Source organism: Ranitomeya variabilis, chromosome 4, assembly GCF_051348905.1.
Source record: "Ranitomeya variabilis isolate aRanVar5 chromosome 4, aRanVar5.hap1, whole genome shotgun sequence".
NCBI classification, from domain to species: domain Eukaryota; kingdom Metazoa; phylum Chordata; class Amphibia; order Anura; family Dendrobatidae; genus Ranitomeya; species Ranitomeya variabilis.
The window spans coordinates 400,977,002-400,991,552 of NC_135235.1; the positions used below are offsets into that span (position 1 = coordinate 400,977,002).

Sequence of the window (14,551 nt, forward strand, 5' to 3'; positions counted from 1 at the left end):
GTGTGCCCAAACAGGGGTTTACCCCAACATATGGGGTATCAGCGTACTCAGGACAAATAGGACAACAACCTTTGGGGTCCAATTTCTCCTGTTACCCCTGGGAATATACAAAACTGGGGGCTAAAAAATAATTTTTGTGGGAAAAAAAAGGATTTTTTATTTTCACGGCTCTGCGTTATAAACTGTAGTGAAACACTTGGGGGTTCAAAGTTCTTACAACACATCTAGATAAGTTCCTTGGGGGGTCTAGTTTCCAAAATGGGGTCACTTGTGCGGGGCTTCTACTGCTTAGGTACATTAGGGGCTCTGCAAACGCAATGTGACGCCTGCAGACCATTCCATCTAAGTCTGCATTCCAAATGGCGCTCCTTCCCTTCCGAGCCCTCCCATGCATCCAAACGGTGGTTCCCCCCACATATGGGGTATCAGCGCACTCAGGACAAATTGGACAACAACTTTTGGGGTCCAATTTCTCCTGTTACCCTCGGGAAAATACAAAACTGGGGGCTGAAAAATAATTTTTGTGGGAAAAAATTTTTGTTTTATTTTTACGGCTCTGCATTATAAACTTGTGTGAAGCCCTTGGTGGGTCAAAGCACTCACCACACATCTAGATAAGTTCCTTAGGGGGTCTACTTTCCAACATGGTGTCGCTTGTGGGGGGTTTCTACTGTTTAGGTACATTAGGGGCTCTGCAAACGCAATGTGACGCCTGCAGACCATTCCATCTAAGTCTGCATTCCAAATGGCGCTCCTTCACTTCCGAGCCCTTCCATGCGTCCAAACGGTGGTTTCCCCCCCACATATGGGGTATCAGCGCACTCAGGACAAATTGGACAACAAATTTTGGGGTCCAATTTCTCCTGCTACCCTCGGGAAAATACAAAACTGGGGGCTAAAAAAATAATTTTTGTGGGAAAAAATTTTTGTTTTATTTTTACGGCTCTGCATTATTAACTTCTGTGAAGCCCTTGGTGGGTCAAAGCGCTCAAAACACATCTAGATAAGTTCCTTAGGGGGTCTACTTTCCAAAATGGTATCACTTGTGGGGGGTTTCAATGTTTAGGCACATCAGTGGCTCTCCAAACGCAACATGGCGTCCCATCTCAATTCCTGTAAATTTTGCATTGAAAAGTCAAACGGTGCTACTTCCCTTCCGAGCTCTCCCATGCGCCCAAACAGTGGTTTAACCCCACATATGGGGTATCAGCGTACTCAGGACAAATTGTACAACAACTTTTGGGGTCCAATTTCTTCTCTTACCCTTGGAAAAATATAAAATTGGGGGTGAAAAGATAATTTTTGTGAAAAAATATTTTTTATTTTTACGGTTCTGCATTATAAACTTCTGTGAAGCACTTGGTGGGTCAAAGTGCTCACCACACCTCTAGATAAGTTCCTTAGGGTGTCTACTTTCCAAAATGGTGTCACTTGTGGGGGGTTTCAATGTTTAGGCACATCAGGGGCTCTCCAAACGCAACATGACGTCCCATCTCAATTCCTGTCAATTTTGCATTGAAAAGTCAAACGGCGCTCCTTCCCTTCCGAGGTCTCCCATGCGCCCAAACAGTGGTTTATCCCCACATATGGGGTATCAGCGTACTCAGGACAAATTGTACAACAACTTTTGGGGTCCAATTTCTTCTCTTACCCTTGGGAAAATAAAAAATTGGGGGCGAAAAATAATTTTTGTGAAAAAATATGATTTTTTATTTTTACGGTTCTGCATTATAAACTTCTGTGAAGCACTTGGTGGGTCAAAGTGCTCACCACACCTCTAGATAAGTTCCTTAGGGGGTCTACTTTCCAAAATGGTGTCACTTGTGGGGGGTTTCAATGTTTAGGCACATCAGGGGCTCCCCAAATGCAACATGGCGTCCCATCTCAATTCCAGTCAATTTTGCATTGAAAAGTCAAATGGCGCTCCTTCGCTTCCGAGCTCTGTCATGCGCCCAGTGGTTTACCCCGACATATGGGGTATCGGCGTACTCAGGACAAATTGTACAACAACTTTTGGGGTCCATTTTCTCCTGTTACCCTTGGTAAAATAAAACAAATTGGAGCTGAAGTAAATTTTTTGTGAAAAAAAGTTAAATGTTCATTTTTATTTAAACATTCCAAAAATTCCTGTGAAGCACCAGAAGGGTTAATAAACTTCTTGAATATGGTTTTGAGCACCTTGAGGGGTGCAGTTTTTAGAATGGTGTCACACTTGGGTATTTTCTATCATATAGACCCCTCAAAATGACTTCAAATGAGATGTGGTCCCTAAAAAAAAATGGTGTTGTAAAAATGAGAAATTGCTGGTCAACTTTTAACCCTTATAACTCCCTAACAAAAAAAAATTTTGGTTCCAAAATTGTGCTGATGTAAAGTAGACATGTGGGAAATGTTACTTATTAAGTATTTTGTGTGACATATCTCTGTGATTTAAGGGCATAAAAATTCAAAGTTGGAAAATTGCAAAATTTTCAAAATTTTTGCCAAATTTCCATTTTTTTTGCAAATAAACGCAGGTAATATCAAAGAAATTTTACCACTATCATGAAGTACAATATGTCACGAGAAAACAATGTCAGAATCGCCAAGATCCGTTGAAGCGTTCCAGAGTTATAACCTCATAAAGGGACAGTGGTCAGAATTGTAAAAATTGGCCCGGTCATTAACGTGCAAACCACCCTTGGGGGTGAAGGGGTTAATAAGAGACTGGCCCAACAAGGGCACAAACCTGGGCAGGTGCTGTCCCCCCCAATGAAGACTCCGATAAATTTTATGATACGCAAATTTCTCTTTTGCTTCATTGGGGGCACAGGAAACCATGGGACATCCTAAAGTAGTCCCAAGGGTGGGGAGTAGAAATGAAAATAACTGAGGCCCATATCTCAGGTTGGAACCTGGGTCATTGCCACTTGCAGTATCTTTCTACTCAGGCTCACACATCTGCCGAGGTTAATGTGCACTCTGAAGAACATGCAAAAGGTATGTACAGAAGACCAGGTAGCAGCCTTGCAGAGCTGCAAAACAGGGTTCTGATTATGAACAGCCCAGGAAGCCCCCACTGCACATTTCACGGGTGGAGTGTGAGAATGGCATAGCAGATCCAATGGGCAATGGTGACCTTAGAGGCCGGAAGACATCTGAGATAACCCACAGGTATCACAAAGAATCTGAATATCTGAAAAAAGTTGTCTTAAGAGAGATAGCAGACGCAGTGCTCTGGTCAGGTCCAACTTGTTTAAAGACCGTTCCAAGGGATGAGAAGGGGAAGGATATTCTCATTGAGGTGGAAGGAGGAAAACAGACATAAGACCACCTTGTCCTGGTTGAGGACCAGGAAGAAGAACAGGATAGCGCTGCCAGCAATGAGACCTAACTAATGGAAATTATCAACACCCAAAAAGGCGACTTTCCAGGAAAGAAAGAGGCCTAATGCTATGCTTTTTCTTGTCTTTAGAGAATTAAAATAAATTATGTTTTTAATATTATTTACTTATTGTTCTATAAAAAAAAATTTGCAGTAGCTGGACTTTTTATCTTTTTCTCTTCATGTCTATTTACTGGAAACAGGAGCCAGTATTAGTCTGTGCACTGCACCCCTTGTGGACCATTGCTTGCACTGGTGATCTGATGTGAACTTTGTTTTTTCTTTTACTAACTTTCCAGGAAAGCAAGGGGAGGGATATATCCCAAATGGGTTCAAAGTGAAAGCACTGTAGAGCAGAGGTGTCAAACTGCATTCCTCGAGGGCCGCAAACAGGTCATTTTTTCAGGATTTCCTTGTATTGCACAGGTGATAATTTAATCACCTGCACAGAATGATTCCAGCACCTTGTGGAATGCTAAGGAAATCTTGAAAACACTCATGGTTTGCGGCCCTCGAGGAATGCAGTTTGACACCTCTGCTGTAGAGTGTCCAATACCAAGTTGAGGACCCAAGGATCCATGGGAGGCTGATAGGAAGGAACCGAGTGGGCGGCAGCCTGCAGAAAAGTCTTGATCTGACATCAAAAAGCCAGATTATTTTGAAAACGAACTGAGGTGGCTCAGTGGTTAGCACCACATCATTGCAGAGCTAGTGTCCTGGGCTTAAATCCCACCAAGGACAACATCTGAAAGGAGTTTGATATAAAGTACCAGTTCCAAAGTTGTCAACATACCCATCAAGTTATTGACTCTTGCTCTAAATTATTTTAAAAAGGATGACCCGAATCATTATTCATAACAATTTAAAGATTTTTTTTATTGGAACAAAATTAATATATGTAAAAAATAGACATTAACAATATAACATTTTATGTGGGTACACAAGGTTTTGATCCAAAGGTGAAAAAAAATGGCCGGAGGCTATGGTCAGGATTACATAGCTATGTGAGTCACCAGTTTGTTGTGTCAAAACTAAGAGTTCCTCAGCAGATAACAGCACAAAAAGGGTTCATATATCTACTGTGGAGTGGCCTATGTGTTTTCTGGTGTGGGCTGTACATATAGACTTGGTTAGGAAAAATAACAGATTAATTACCCATTTAGTGAGGGATTCTGCCAAGGCTGTGGCCATGTACCTCGATGCGTATTTCGAGATGTCTCTTCTTCAGAGGGCGTGGCCTAAGTGTGTCAGCTGTCCCATATAAAAGAGGGGCCGTTGCGGCCACATGACCGTACCCGCATCCAATGGGATGTTTTGTTTAGGAGCATGCACACTTCTGTGTCCCAGGTCCTTGTATCTCACAGTCTCCACTTCCGCCTTTGTCACAGTCATGAGGGGCGGCTGGCACCAGGAGAGTTTAAGAACAACTGAGACACTGTGAGATTGTGGAATACTATTCACTGGCTGAGCAGACTGGTGTCCATTGTCACGATCTCCCAACGAATCAGTAGGAGGGCTCTGTAGTGGCGAATGAGAGAATGGCTCCACCAGGCAAGATACTGCTTGACTCGGGGATGGAGAGGATGGATCGGTCCAGGGAGGAGACAGTCTTGTCCTAATGTGGCAGAAGGCCAAGTTGGAGGGGTCTGGTGTGGAACTGTACAAAGGGAATTTCTTCCATTGCAGCTAACATCTTGCCCAGGATGCTCATGCAGTGACGAAGTGAACATGGGGAAGGATGTCTGAGAGAACTAATCCGGAGATGAACCAAGAGCTTTTCTTTGGGGAGAAAAACACTTGCTCGTGCAGCATAGAATAGCATTCCAGGAAGACAAGACATTGGGTCGTGATCAGAAATGACTTCTAACTATTGATGATCTAGCGAAAACAAGAAAGTGTTTTCCAGAGTGAATTAGAGACTCTCACAGCATGCTGGAGAGGATGGGGCTTTGATCAGAATGTTGTCCAGGTAAGTGATAAACAGGATCCAACTGGCTCGAAGGATGGCATTGACTGCTGTCATGATGTTTGGAAAGACTCTGGGGCAGTAGCTAAATGGCTGGGAAGAACAAGAACAGTAATCTGGAAATGGGACTCGTGGACTGAAGCAAATAAATCTCGGGTGTTACAGAAAAATGGGTATGTGAAGATAGGCATCCTGAATGTTCACAGAATAGAGGATTTTCTGGAGTTACAGTGGGAGCTATCACTGAACACAGATACTCCATCCTGAAGTGACGTAGATGGACACATATGATCAACAGTTTGAGATCCAGGATGGGATTGACAGTACCGTCCTACTTCAGGAACACAAAGAGGTTGGAATATAAACCTATAAAGCGCTCATGTAGGGGACTGGAATGATAATGCCTCATTGGTGGAGAGAAGCGATGGCCTTGAAAAAAAAAAAAAAAGGACACTGAGGAGGGGTTCCTTGGGAGGTCGTGAATAGAAGAACTGATAGAGGTTGCGATGAAAAGTCTATTTTGTAGCCGAAGGAGGCAATCTCTGATCCAGGTGTCGACTGAGTAGCCACACATCCTGAAAAAACGAAGAGAATCTGTTAGATCTGTTTTGCTGCCAGCATAGAGGAAGGTCTCTTCTTCTCTTGTTGTGCCAGGGAGTTACCTTGTCGATTGGAATACCCGTTAAATGATTGAAAGGAACAAAACTGAAAGGTTTGTCTTCTGTGAGGTGGGCAATTGGGGGAAGCAAGGTGAATCTGAAATGATCTAATCCAACCTGGTTCCGAAGAGGTGCGAACCTTGAAAAGGAAGACTGGTGAGAAATTTTTTAAATGCAGAATCCGCATTTCATGTTTTCAGCCATAGAACCCTACAAATGGCCAAGATATTGCTCAAAGCCAGAGTCGAGCATGTGTCAGCATCCAGGGCCACAGACAGGCATTTTCCCTTGTGGGCTATCTGGTCTGCCAGGTGCACAGACTCGGTGGGAGGGGTGACAGAGAAGATACCCTGACGAAGAAGTTTTACTCAAGCGGAGGCGAAATGTGGACAGAGAACCATTCCCGCAGCTTGGCCAGAGATTCAATTTTTCTGTCGATAGGATCCTTGAGATATACTCCATTAGGGAGTAGAAGTATAGCACAGTTTTGTTTTGTTAGGCAAGAGGGAAAGGGGTACAAGGTGTCTATACGTCTCCTTCTCTGGAAACAGTTATCCAAGTGCTCCTAAACTCCTTAAAACATACATAATCAAACTCTTTGTGGTTAGAAAAACCCCATGAAGGTCTTTTTAAAGGATACCGTTACCTTCAAGTGCAAATGGTCCTTTTCCTTGATATTTAAAGTCTAATTAACAGCTAGAACCAGACTGTTCATCATGTCACGAAGCTTCGATGCCTGGTCGGAGGGCCAAGTCCGACACGGAATGGAGGTCTGATTCATGAACTGCCACGGTTCAGGAGAAAAAGAACGAGAAATGGAAACTATCCTAAAGAAAGGGAGAATGAGAGCTAGAGGAGGAGATAGTTCGCATCTGTTTTTGGATCTCTTGTACGATCTCCCATGATGGAGCAGGTTGACTGGTGAGTCTGATTCACCCTGGGAGATGAACGGAGTACCAGGGGCGGCTAGGAATTAGGCAGATGCTCTATAACCGAAACCAGTATATGAGATACCTGGTTCGGTCAGCGGCAGATTGAGGAGATACCATTGAGATGAGGAGTGTAGTAAAGAAAGCACGCAAAGGTGTCCACGCGGCTGTGATTGGCCGGTGAAGAGAAGAGCTTGTAAGTCAAGGGCTGGTCAGCGGGCCAGGAAAGCTTAGGAGGAAATACCGTGCCTGTTTCATTGGCTGAAGGAAAAGCAAGGGGCATGGTCTAGCGGAGCAACTCAATCTTGCAAAAGCTGGGGCCTAGATTTTTAAATGAATCCGCTGGGAGTGTAAGGGTGCTGCGGATAGCAACAGACAGGAGCAGGGAAAACCAAAAGACACTACTTTCAGGGAACTTAGACAGGAAAGCTCAGGAGCAGCTCACTGTATGGGTACCTGGATGTTGAGTTGAGAGTGTCTGTGTCTGAAGATGGATCCCCACTGCATCTTGGCAGAATAGAAGATGGTCATCAAGAGCAAAGGGAATTGGAGTAATTGGACTAAAGTACATCTTCCCTTCCTGCAAATGTCTCGCTATAGTAGACAAGCAGGCAGGAGATAGGTGGCAAGGACAGAACACCTGGATGGCCCAAACACTCCAAGTATTAGAGGGTTAGGGTCCTGCTGTGTAAACTAGAGAGGATACATTGTGACATTTTTAGCCCTGTGCTCTCTGTCTCTATGTGGGGTGACAGAGTGATATTTCCACTCTGTTTCTCAATAACAAGCTGAATATGAAAAACAAAAGGTAAAAGATTAAAATAAAAACAAAAAACCTAAGGTAAAAACGGTTCTGAGAACAGACCCGTGTAGCTCCTACTCACGCAAAGCTAAAACTGATTAGCTTGGTTCCAGTTGTGGGTGTACTCTGCTAAAGAGTTAACTTATTTTTGCCTAGAGTCAGCATCCTAGTGGCAGCAGCATATACACGTTTCCCTGTATCCCTCAATGAAGTAATACAGATAGAACAGACAGTAACCATTTCTTTTCCAACCAATCTACAATGTTAACACCATTTAAAGGATATTTATTGATATTTAGACAATGCACACACAGAATGCATGTTAAATTAATACATAAACAGTGAAACGTAAAAGGACCAACTAGAAAAAAAAAAGAGTTATGTTGGAGAAATACACAAAAATTCTAGAAACAAATACTGTATATAAAGTTCATTTGTAACTAATTACAAACATAATAGCTTTTTACCATGTGTTAGAGAAACTGTGTTCAACAAAAAACTTAGCATTGGGTGATGCAGCAATCAATAGAAACCAAAGTGAAGGAAAATCCCCCTAAAAAATAACTTATTATAATATATCTAAAACATGTCCACATTAGAACCATTCTCAAAATACATAATGATAAGGTGTGTATAGCAGTGGATGTGACCAAAACAAAAAAAGGGCTATCAATCCCTACAAAACAGGTATTACCTAGTCCCAGAGTTTGGCACCCTAAAATAGTGACATGGGGCCCCTGATCAATGTTAAGTATTATCCCTGAACACCCTTAATACACACCTACTCTTGACATATGGTAGATGCACCACAAAACCAAGGAATATCAAATGCAATATCCATCATGTGGTGGAAACATAACAGCTACCCCAGGACAATGTTAATATATCACAGAAAAAAAAGATATACACAGTTGAAACCAGAAGTTTACATACACTATATAAAAAGACACATATGTATGTTTTTCTCAACATCTGACATGAAATCAGAATAAACTTTTCCCATTTTAGGTCAATTAAGATTACCATAATTATTAATATTTGTCATATGTCAGAATAATGAGAGAGATATAATGTTTTAAGGTATTTTATATTACTTACTGCAAAGTCAAAAGCTTACATACATTTCATTAGTATTTGGTACCATTGCCCTTAAACTGAATGACTTAGAACAAACATTTGGGATCTCCTTCCACAAGGTTCTCACAATAGTTGGTCGGAATTTGAGCCCATTCCTCCTGACAAAACTGGTGTAACTGATCCAGGTTTGTAGGTTGTCTTGCTCGCACCTGCCTTTACAGCTTTGCCCATAAATTTTCAATAGGATTTGAGATCAGGGCTTTGTTATGGCCACTCCAAAATATTGACTTTGTTATCCTTAAGCCAATTTGTTACCATTTTGGCAGTATGCTACGGGTCATTGTCCATTTGGAAGACCCATTTCCTCCCAAGCTTTAACTTCCTGGCTGATGTCTTGAGATGTTGCTTCAGTATTGCAACATAATCTTCTTTTCTCATGATGCCATCTATTGAAGTGCACCAGTACCTCCTGCAGCGAAACAACCCCACAACATAATGCTGCCATGCCCGTGTTTCACAGTTGGGATGGTGTTCTTAGGCTTCCAAGCTTCTCCCTTTTTCCTCCAAACTTAACTATGGTCATTATGCCCAGAAAGTTCAATTTTAGTTTCATCAGACCACAGGACATGTCTCCAAAAATTAAGGTCTTTGTTCCTGTGTGCATTGGCAGACATTAATCTGGATTTTGTATGTTTCTTTTGGAGTAATGGCTTCTTCCTGGCAGAGAGGCCTTTCAGCCCATGTTGATACAGTACTCATTTCACTGTGGAAATTGACGTACTCTTACCAGCTTCCGCCATCATCTTCACGTAGTCTTTTCCTTTTGTCCTTGGGTTGAAATGCACATGTCGGACCAAAGCATGTTCATCTCTGGGACACAGAACCCGTCTCCTTCCTGAGCGGTATGGTGGTTGGACACTCCCATGTTGTTTGTACTTTCGCATAATTGTTTGAAAAGCTGAACGAGGCACTTTTAGGTATCTTGAGATTGTACCCAAGTATGAGCCAGACTTGTGCAAGTCTACAATTCTCTTCCTGATATCTTGGATGATTTCTTTAGACTTTCCCATGATGCTACACAAAGAAACAGTGTGTTTCAGGTGTGGATTATAATACAACCACAGGTGTGTCTCTAACTTAGATGTTGCCAAAAAGAGATCAGAAGCTTCCAAACACATAATCATATGGGCAGCCCAGAATTGTTTATGTAAACTTTTGACTTTGCAGTAAGTAATAAACATGCCTTAAAACATTCTCTCTCTCATTATTCTGGCATTTGGCAAATATTAATAAATATACAACCATTTATATAGAGAATGCCAGGAATATTATTTTAAAAATGACATACCGTACTTAGCTCAGTCGAGTGTCTATACTTAATCCCATAGTGGATATTTGATATTCCTGGGTTTTGTGGTGCATCTACCATTTGTGCGTGATAATGTAGGTGTGTCTAGCGTAGGTGTGTATTATGGTGTCAAGACATACTCATAGTTGAGCGGGGATGCCGTGTCGCTATTTTAGGGTGACGACCTCCACGGTTAAGTAGGTAAACTGTCTTCTAGGGCTCATCAGAAATTATTAGTCCTCTTTTGGTTCTGGTCACACCCAATACTATACACACCTTTTTATCTATAGGTATTTTGAGAGTGGTTATAATATGGACATGTTTTTAGATATATAATAATAAAAGTTTTTTTTGGGGGGTGGGGGGTCCTTCCTTTTGGTTTCTATAGAATTGGACCCCACACAACTAATATACTTAGTTTTGTTGGTTTTTGTGATACTGCAATCAATGGACAATTCACACTAGAAATAGCTTATTGTAGGCTTACTTCTAAGACTAAGGAACCATGTGTGGACTGTTGTTGGCCTCTCAGTTATGATTAATATAGAATGGGATGCTAGAGGTGTCACTAATTCAAAAGGCTTAATGCGCTATCCTATAATCCTTTCATTTGAGTTACTGTAGACCACTATACTTATTAAAAGAGTTAAAACTTGCCATAAAATTAACATTTTACAAGATTCATAAAAACACACAAAGGCCCAGATTCAACGAGCAGTTTTCTGATGTAAACCACTTGAAGCTCATAATTGCACAAAAATTCTTCAAATTTTAAGAGCTAGTACACGTGCATCTTAAAGATGTACCACATTTTACACAAAGGTGTGCGTCTCTTAATGAATTTGGCACATCTTATTCCAGTCCATTCCTTTAAAAATAGCACGCAAAACACCAGTTTTGACTAGTCGGGATCAAATATCTTCACAGGTTTCATCCTCAGGGGAATCATTTTCTACACACTGAATATTTAGTAAAGCTTCTTCCTTAACGGAATTTTCTGCTGTTAAAATATTGATTTCTGGATAAAATATTTCACTTTCTGAATACGAAAATGATCGAGGTCCTGTATGAGTCATCTGATGTTTAACAAGAGAAGATTTCTGGGTAAAACATTTCCCACATTCTGAGCATGAGAACGGCTTCTCCCCTGTGTGAATTTTCTGATGTTCAGCAAGGGATGATTTCTGAGTAAAGCATTTCCCACATGCTGCACATGAATATGGCTTCTCCCCTGTGTGTACTCGGTGATGAACAACAAGATCTGACTTCTGGGCAAAACATTTTCCACAATTCAAACATGGGAAAGGCCGCTCCCCAGTGTGTGTTTTCTGATGGTCCAACAGAACCGATTTTCGAGTAAAACATTTTCCACACTGTAAACATGAAAATGGCTTCTCCCCTGTGTGACATTTCTGATGTCCAACAAGAGATGACTTCTGAGTAAAACATTTCCCACATACTAGACATGAGAATGGTCTCTCTCCAGTGTGAGTCCGTTGATGTTTAATAAGATCCGATTTCTGGGTAAAATATTTCCCACATTCCATACATGGATTTTCCCCAGTATGAAGTCGCTGATGTTGAACTAGACCTGATTTACGGCTAAAACATTTTCCACAATCAAAACATGAAAATGGCTTTTCTCCTGTGTGAGTTTTCTGATGGTCAACCAGATTCGATTTCTGAGTGAAACACTTCCCGCACTGCTCACATGTGTATGGTTTCTTTCCTGTATGGGTTTTTTGATGTTCAAAAAGAACAGATTTCCAAGTAAAACATTTTCCACACTCTGAACATGAAAATGGTTTTTCTCCGGAGTGACCTCTCTGATGTTCGACAAGAACTGATTTCTGTGTAAAACTTTTCCCACATTTAGAACATGGAAATGGCCTCTCATCCGTATGAATTCTCTCATGTTTAATAAGACCCGATTTCTGGGTAAAACCTTTCCCACATTGCAAACATGAATATGGTTTCTTATCTAAATGAAGGAGCTGATGTTTAAGTAGACTTCCCTTGCTTTTAAAATATTTTCCACACTGAGGACATGGGAACAATTTGTCCCCTTTTTGACCTGCGCTTTGTTTAGTTATGATTGACTGATCTGATGAAGTAGAAGGATCAGATAACTCCTGTTTGCTGTCAAGAACTGACGGGTGATTTGGGTTGATGACGTTTTCTTTTGAAGTCTTTGGTGTGATATTTTTGCCATCTAATTTACAATCTGGGGCTGAAGTCAGATGTCCTTCTGAGTTTCCAGTGAATCCATCTGCTGGGAATAAAAACAAATTTGAATATCCCTGCTTTTTTTTAAAAATCAATTAATTAGAGCAGAACATCTCATGTGACTCCTCTTGACACTACTGAATGGTGCATATTGTCCAATACCGTAACAGTTAATGGTTTTGCCATAGGGCAAAAGGGAACCTATCACCGTCAAACAAAATAGGTTATATTTCAGTAGGGATCAAGTAAATATAAATAAGCATGAATAAATTCACCTTTGGGAGCATAATGACTGTGAATATAGTTATTATAGCACCCAGAATACAGCCACGAGAGCAGCCATCTTGAGACTGGCAGCTCATCCTGCTGTGTTCTAAGGAGACACGCTCCCGGATTACAGGCCTGTTGCCAGGAAGCACCTCTGGTCAGGAGCAGTGTGATAACCCCGAGTTTCACACTTTGCTTCTGCTGGGCGTTCATGGGTTCTGTCTGTATATAAAAACTGGACTGTAATGACATAAACAGAGTTCTAATGAACACCATTTGTGTTTTGTTTCTGGACATGTTCATTTGTTCAGACGACCACATGTACCCACAATAGTGCATGTAAATGACACATTTTGCACAAAAAAGATTTTTTCTATTGTTACCCATTTTGTGTACCTTTTTAGAATAAAAAGTTGCAAGATCCTTTATAAATGCTCAAATAATATATGCAATCAGCACACACGCCGCTCACATACTATACACATTCCAAAGACATACTGATAGGGAATTTAGATTGTGAGCCCCAATGGGGACAGCGATGATAATGTGTACAAACTGTAAAGCGCTGCGTAATATGTTAGGGCTATATAAAAATAAAGATTATTATTATTATAAATTAAGCCCCTCCCCTTCAGACATAATTGCAAGACATTTGTAAAAAAATCTACCCCAACTCAGCACTGGCTGGTCCTAGATATGGTGATCAGTGCACTTCCCTCGCTGACATAGATGGATGGATCAATGGATGGATGAGGAGAGAGTTATGAACATAGTTCTATTGTAGGGAATACTGCAGGGTGTATGTATACATTACGCATGGTATAAAGCAGTGTGAACACATGTAGATACATCCTGCAGTATACATACAGATACAAGGGAGAACTGGGTCTGCAGCAACATTCCGAAAAACAGAATGAGCTCAGCTAAATACAGCCCTGCCTACTTAACAGTTTCCAGATTCTGACTGAGGGAGATATTCACTGCTTCTCACTGCAGTAGTCCCGTGCATGTGGAGCAGTTAATATTCCGGCAGCTGACCTCAGCGTGTGGGGACGCATGGCAGTGACGTCATGCGCTGCTTACATGCTAAAACCACCTGCTGGCATAAGCACAGAATGCAGTGTTGTGACGGAGAGGAGGGAAGGTGAGTAAAATAGTTTTTTTTTTTTTTGTGTGTAGAGGCGTGATGGGTGTTGGCATGTATACTAGGATGGAGATGGGGCCATGGATACCAGGAGGGGGATGAGAGAACCATGGATATCAGGATGGGATGAGGGGACCATGCATACCAAGATGGGGATGAGAGAACCATGGATATCAGGATGGGGATGAGGGGACCATGCATACCAAGATGGGGATGAGGGGACCATGCATACCAAGATAGGGATGAGGGGACCATGCATACCAAGATGGGGATGAGGGGACCATGCATACCAAGATAGGGATGAGTGGGCCATGCATACCAGGATAGGGTTGACGAGGTCATGCATACCAGAATAGGGATGAGGGGACCATGCATACCAGGATAGGGATGAGGGAGCCAAGCATACCAAGATGGGGATGAGGGGACCATGCATACCAAGATGGGGATGAGGGGACCATGCGTACCAAAGATGGGGATGAGAGAACAATGTATACTAGGATGCAGGATGCTGGCCATGTATAGAGGGTGGGGATGAGAAGACCATGTATACCAGGATGGGGATAAGAGGATCATGTATACCAAGATGGGGATCAGGGAACCCTGTATACCAGGATGGGGGTGGGGGATATGGATACCAGGATGGGGATGAGGGGACCATGGATACCAGGATTGGGATGAGGGGAACAAGGATACCTTATGGAGATAAGGGGACCATGTACAGTGAAGGAAATAATTGATCCCTTGCTGATTTTGTAAGTTTGCCCACTGA

The 14,551-nt window shown here is 41.9% G+C and overlaps 1 protein-coding gene across 4 annotated transcripts in view; it reads right to left on the reverse strand.

Moving 5' to 3' along the window:
- Positions 1–2,701: 2,701 nt before the first annotated feature.
- The window catches only part of LOC143764907 (uncharacterized), a 69,245-nt gene continuing 57,395 nt past the window's right edge, over positions 2,702–14,551 (reverse strand). For 3 of the 4 annotated variants that reach the window (XM_077251007.1, XM_077251008.1, XM_077251006.1), the window contains exon 7: positions 2,702–12,417. In XM_077251007.1, the coding sequence (XP_077107122.1) occupies positions 11,057–12,417 (1,361 nt within the window). In that variant the 3' untranslated portion in view covers positions 2,702–11,056. The remainder of the gene's footprint in view (positions 12,418–14,551) is intronic. The other variant, XM_077251009.1, reaches the window with a different exon arrangement.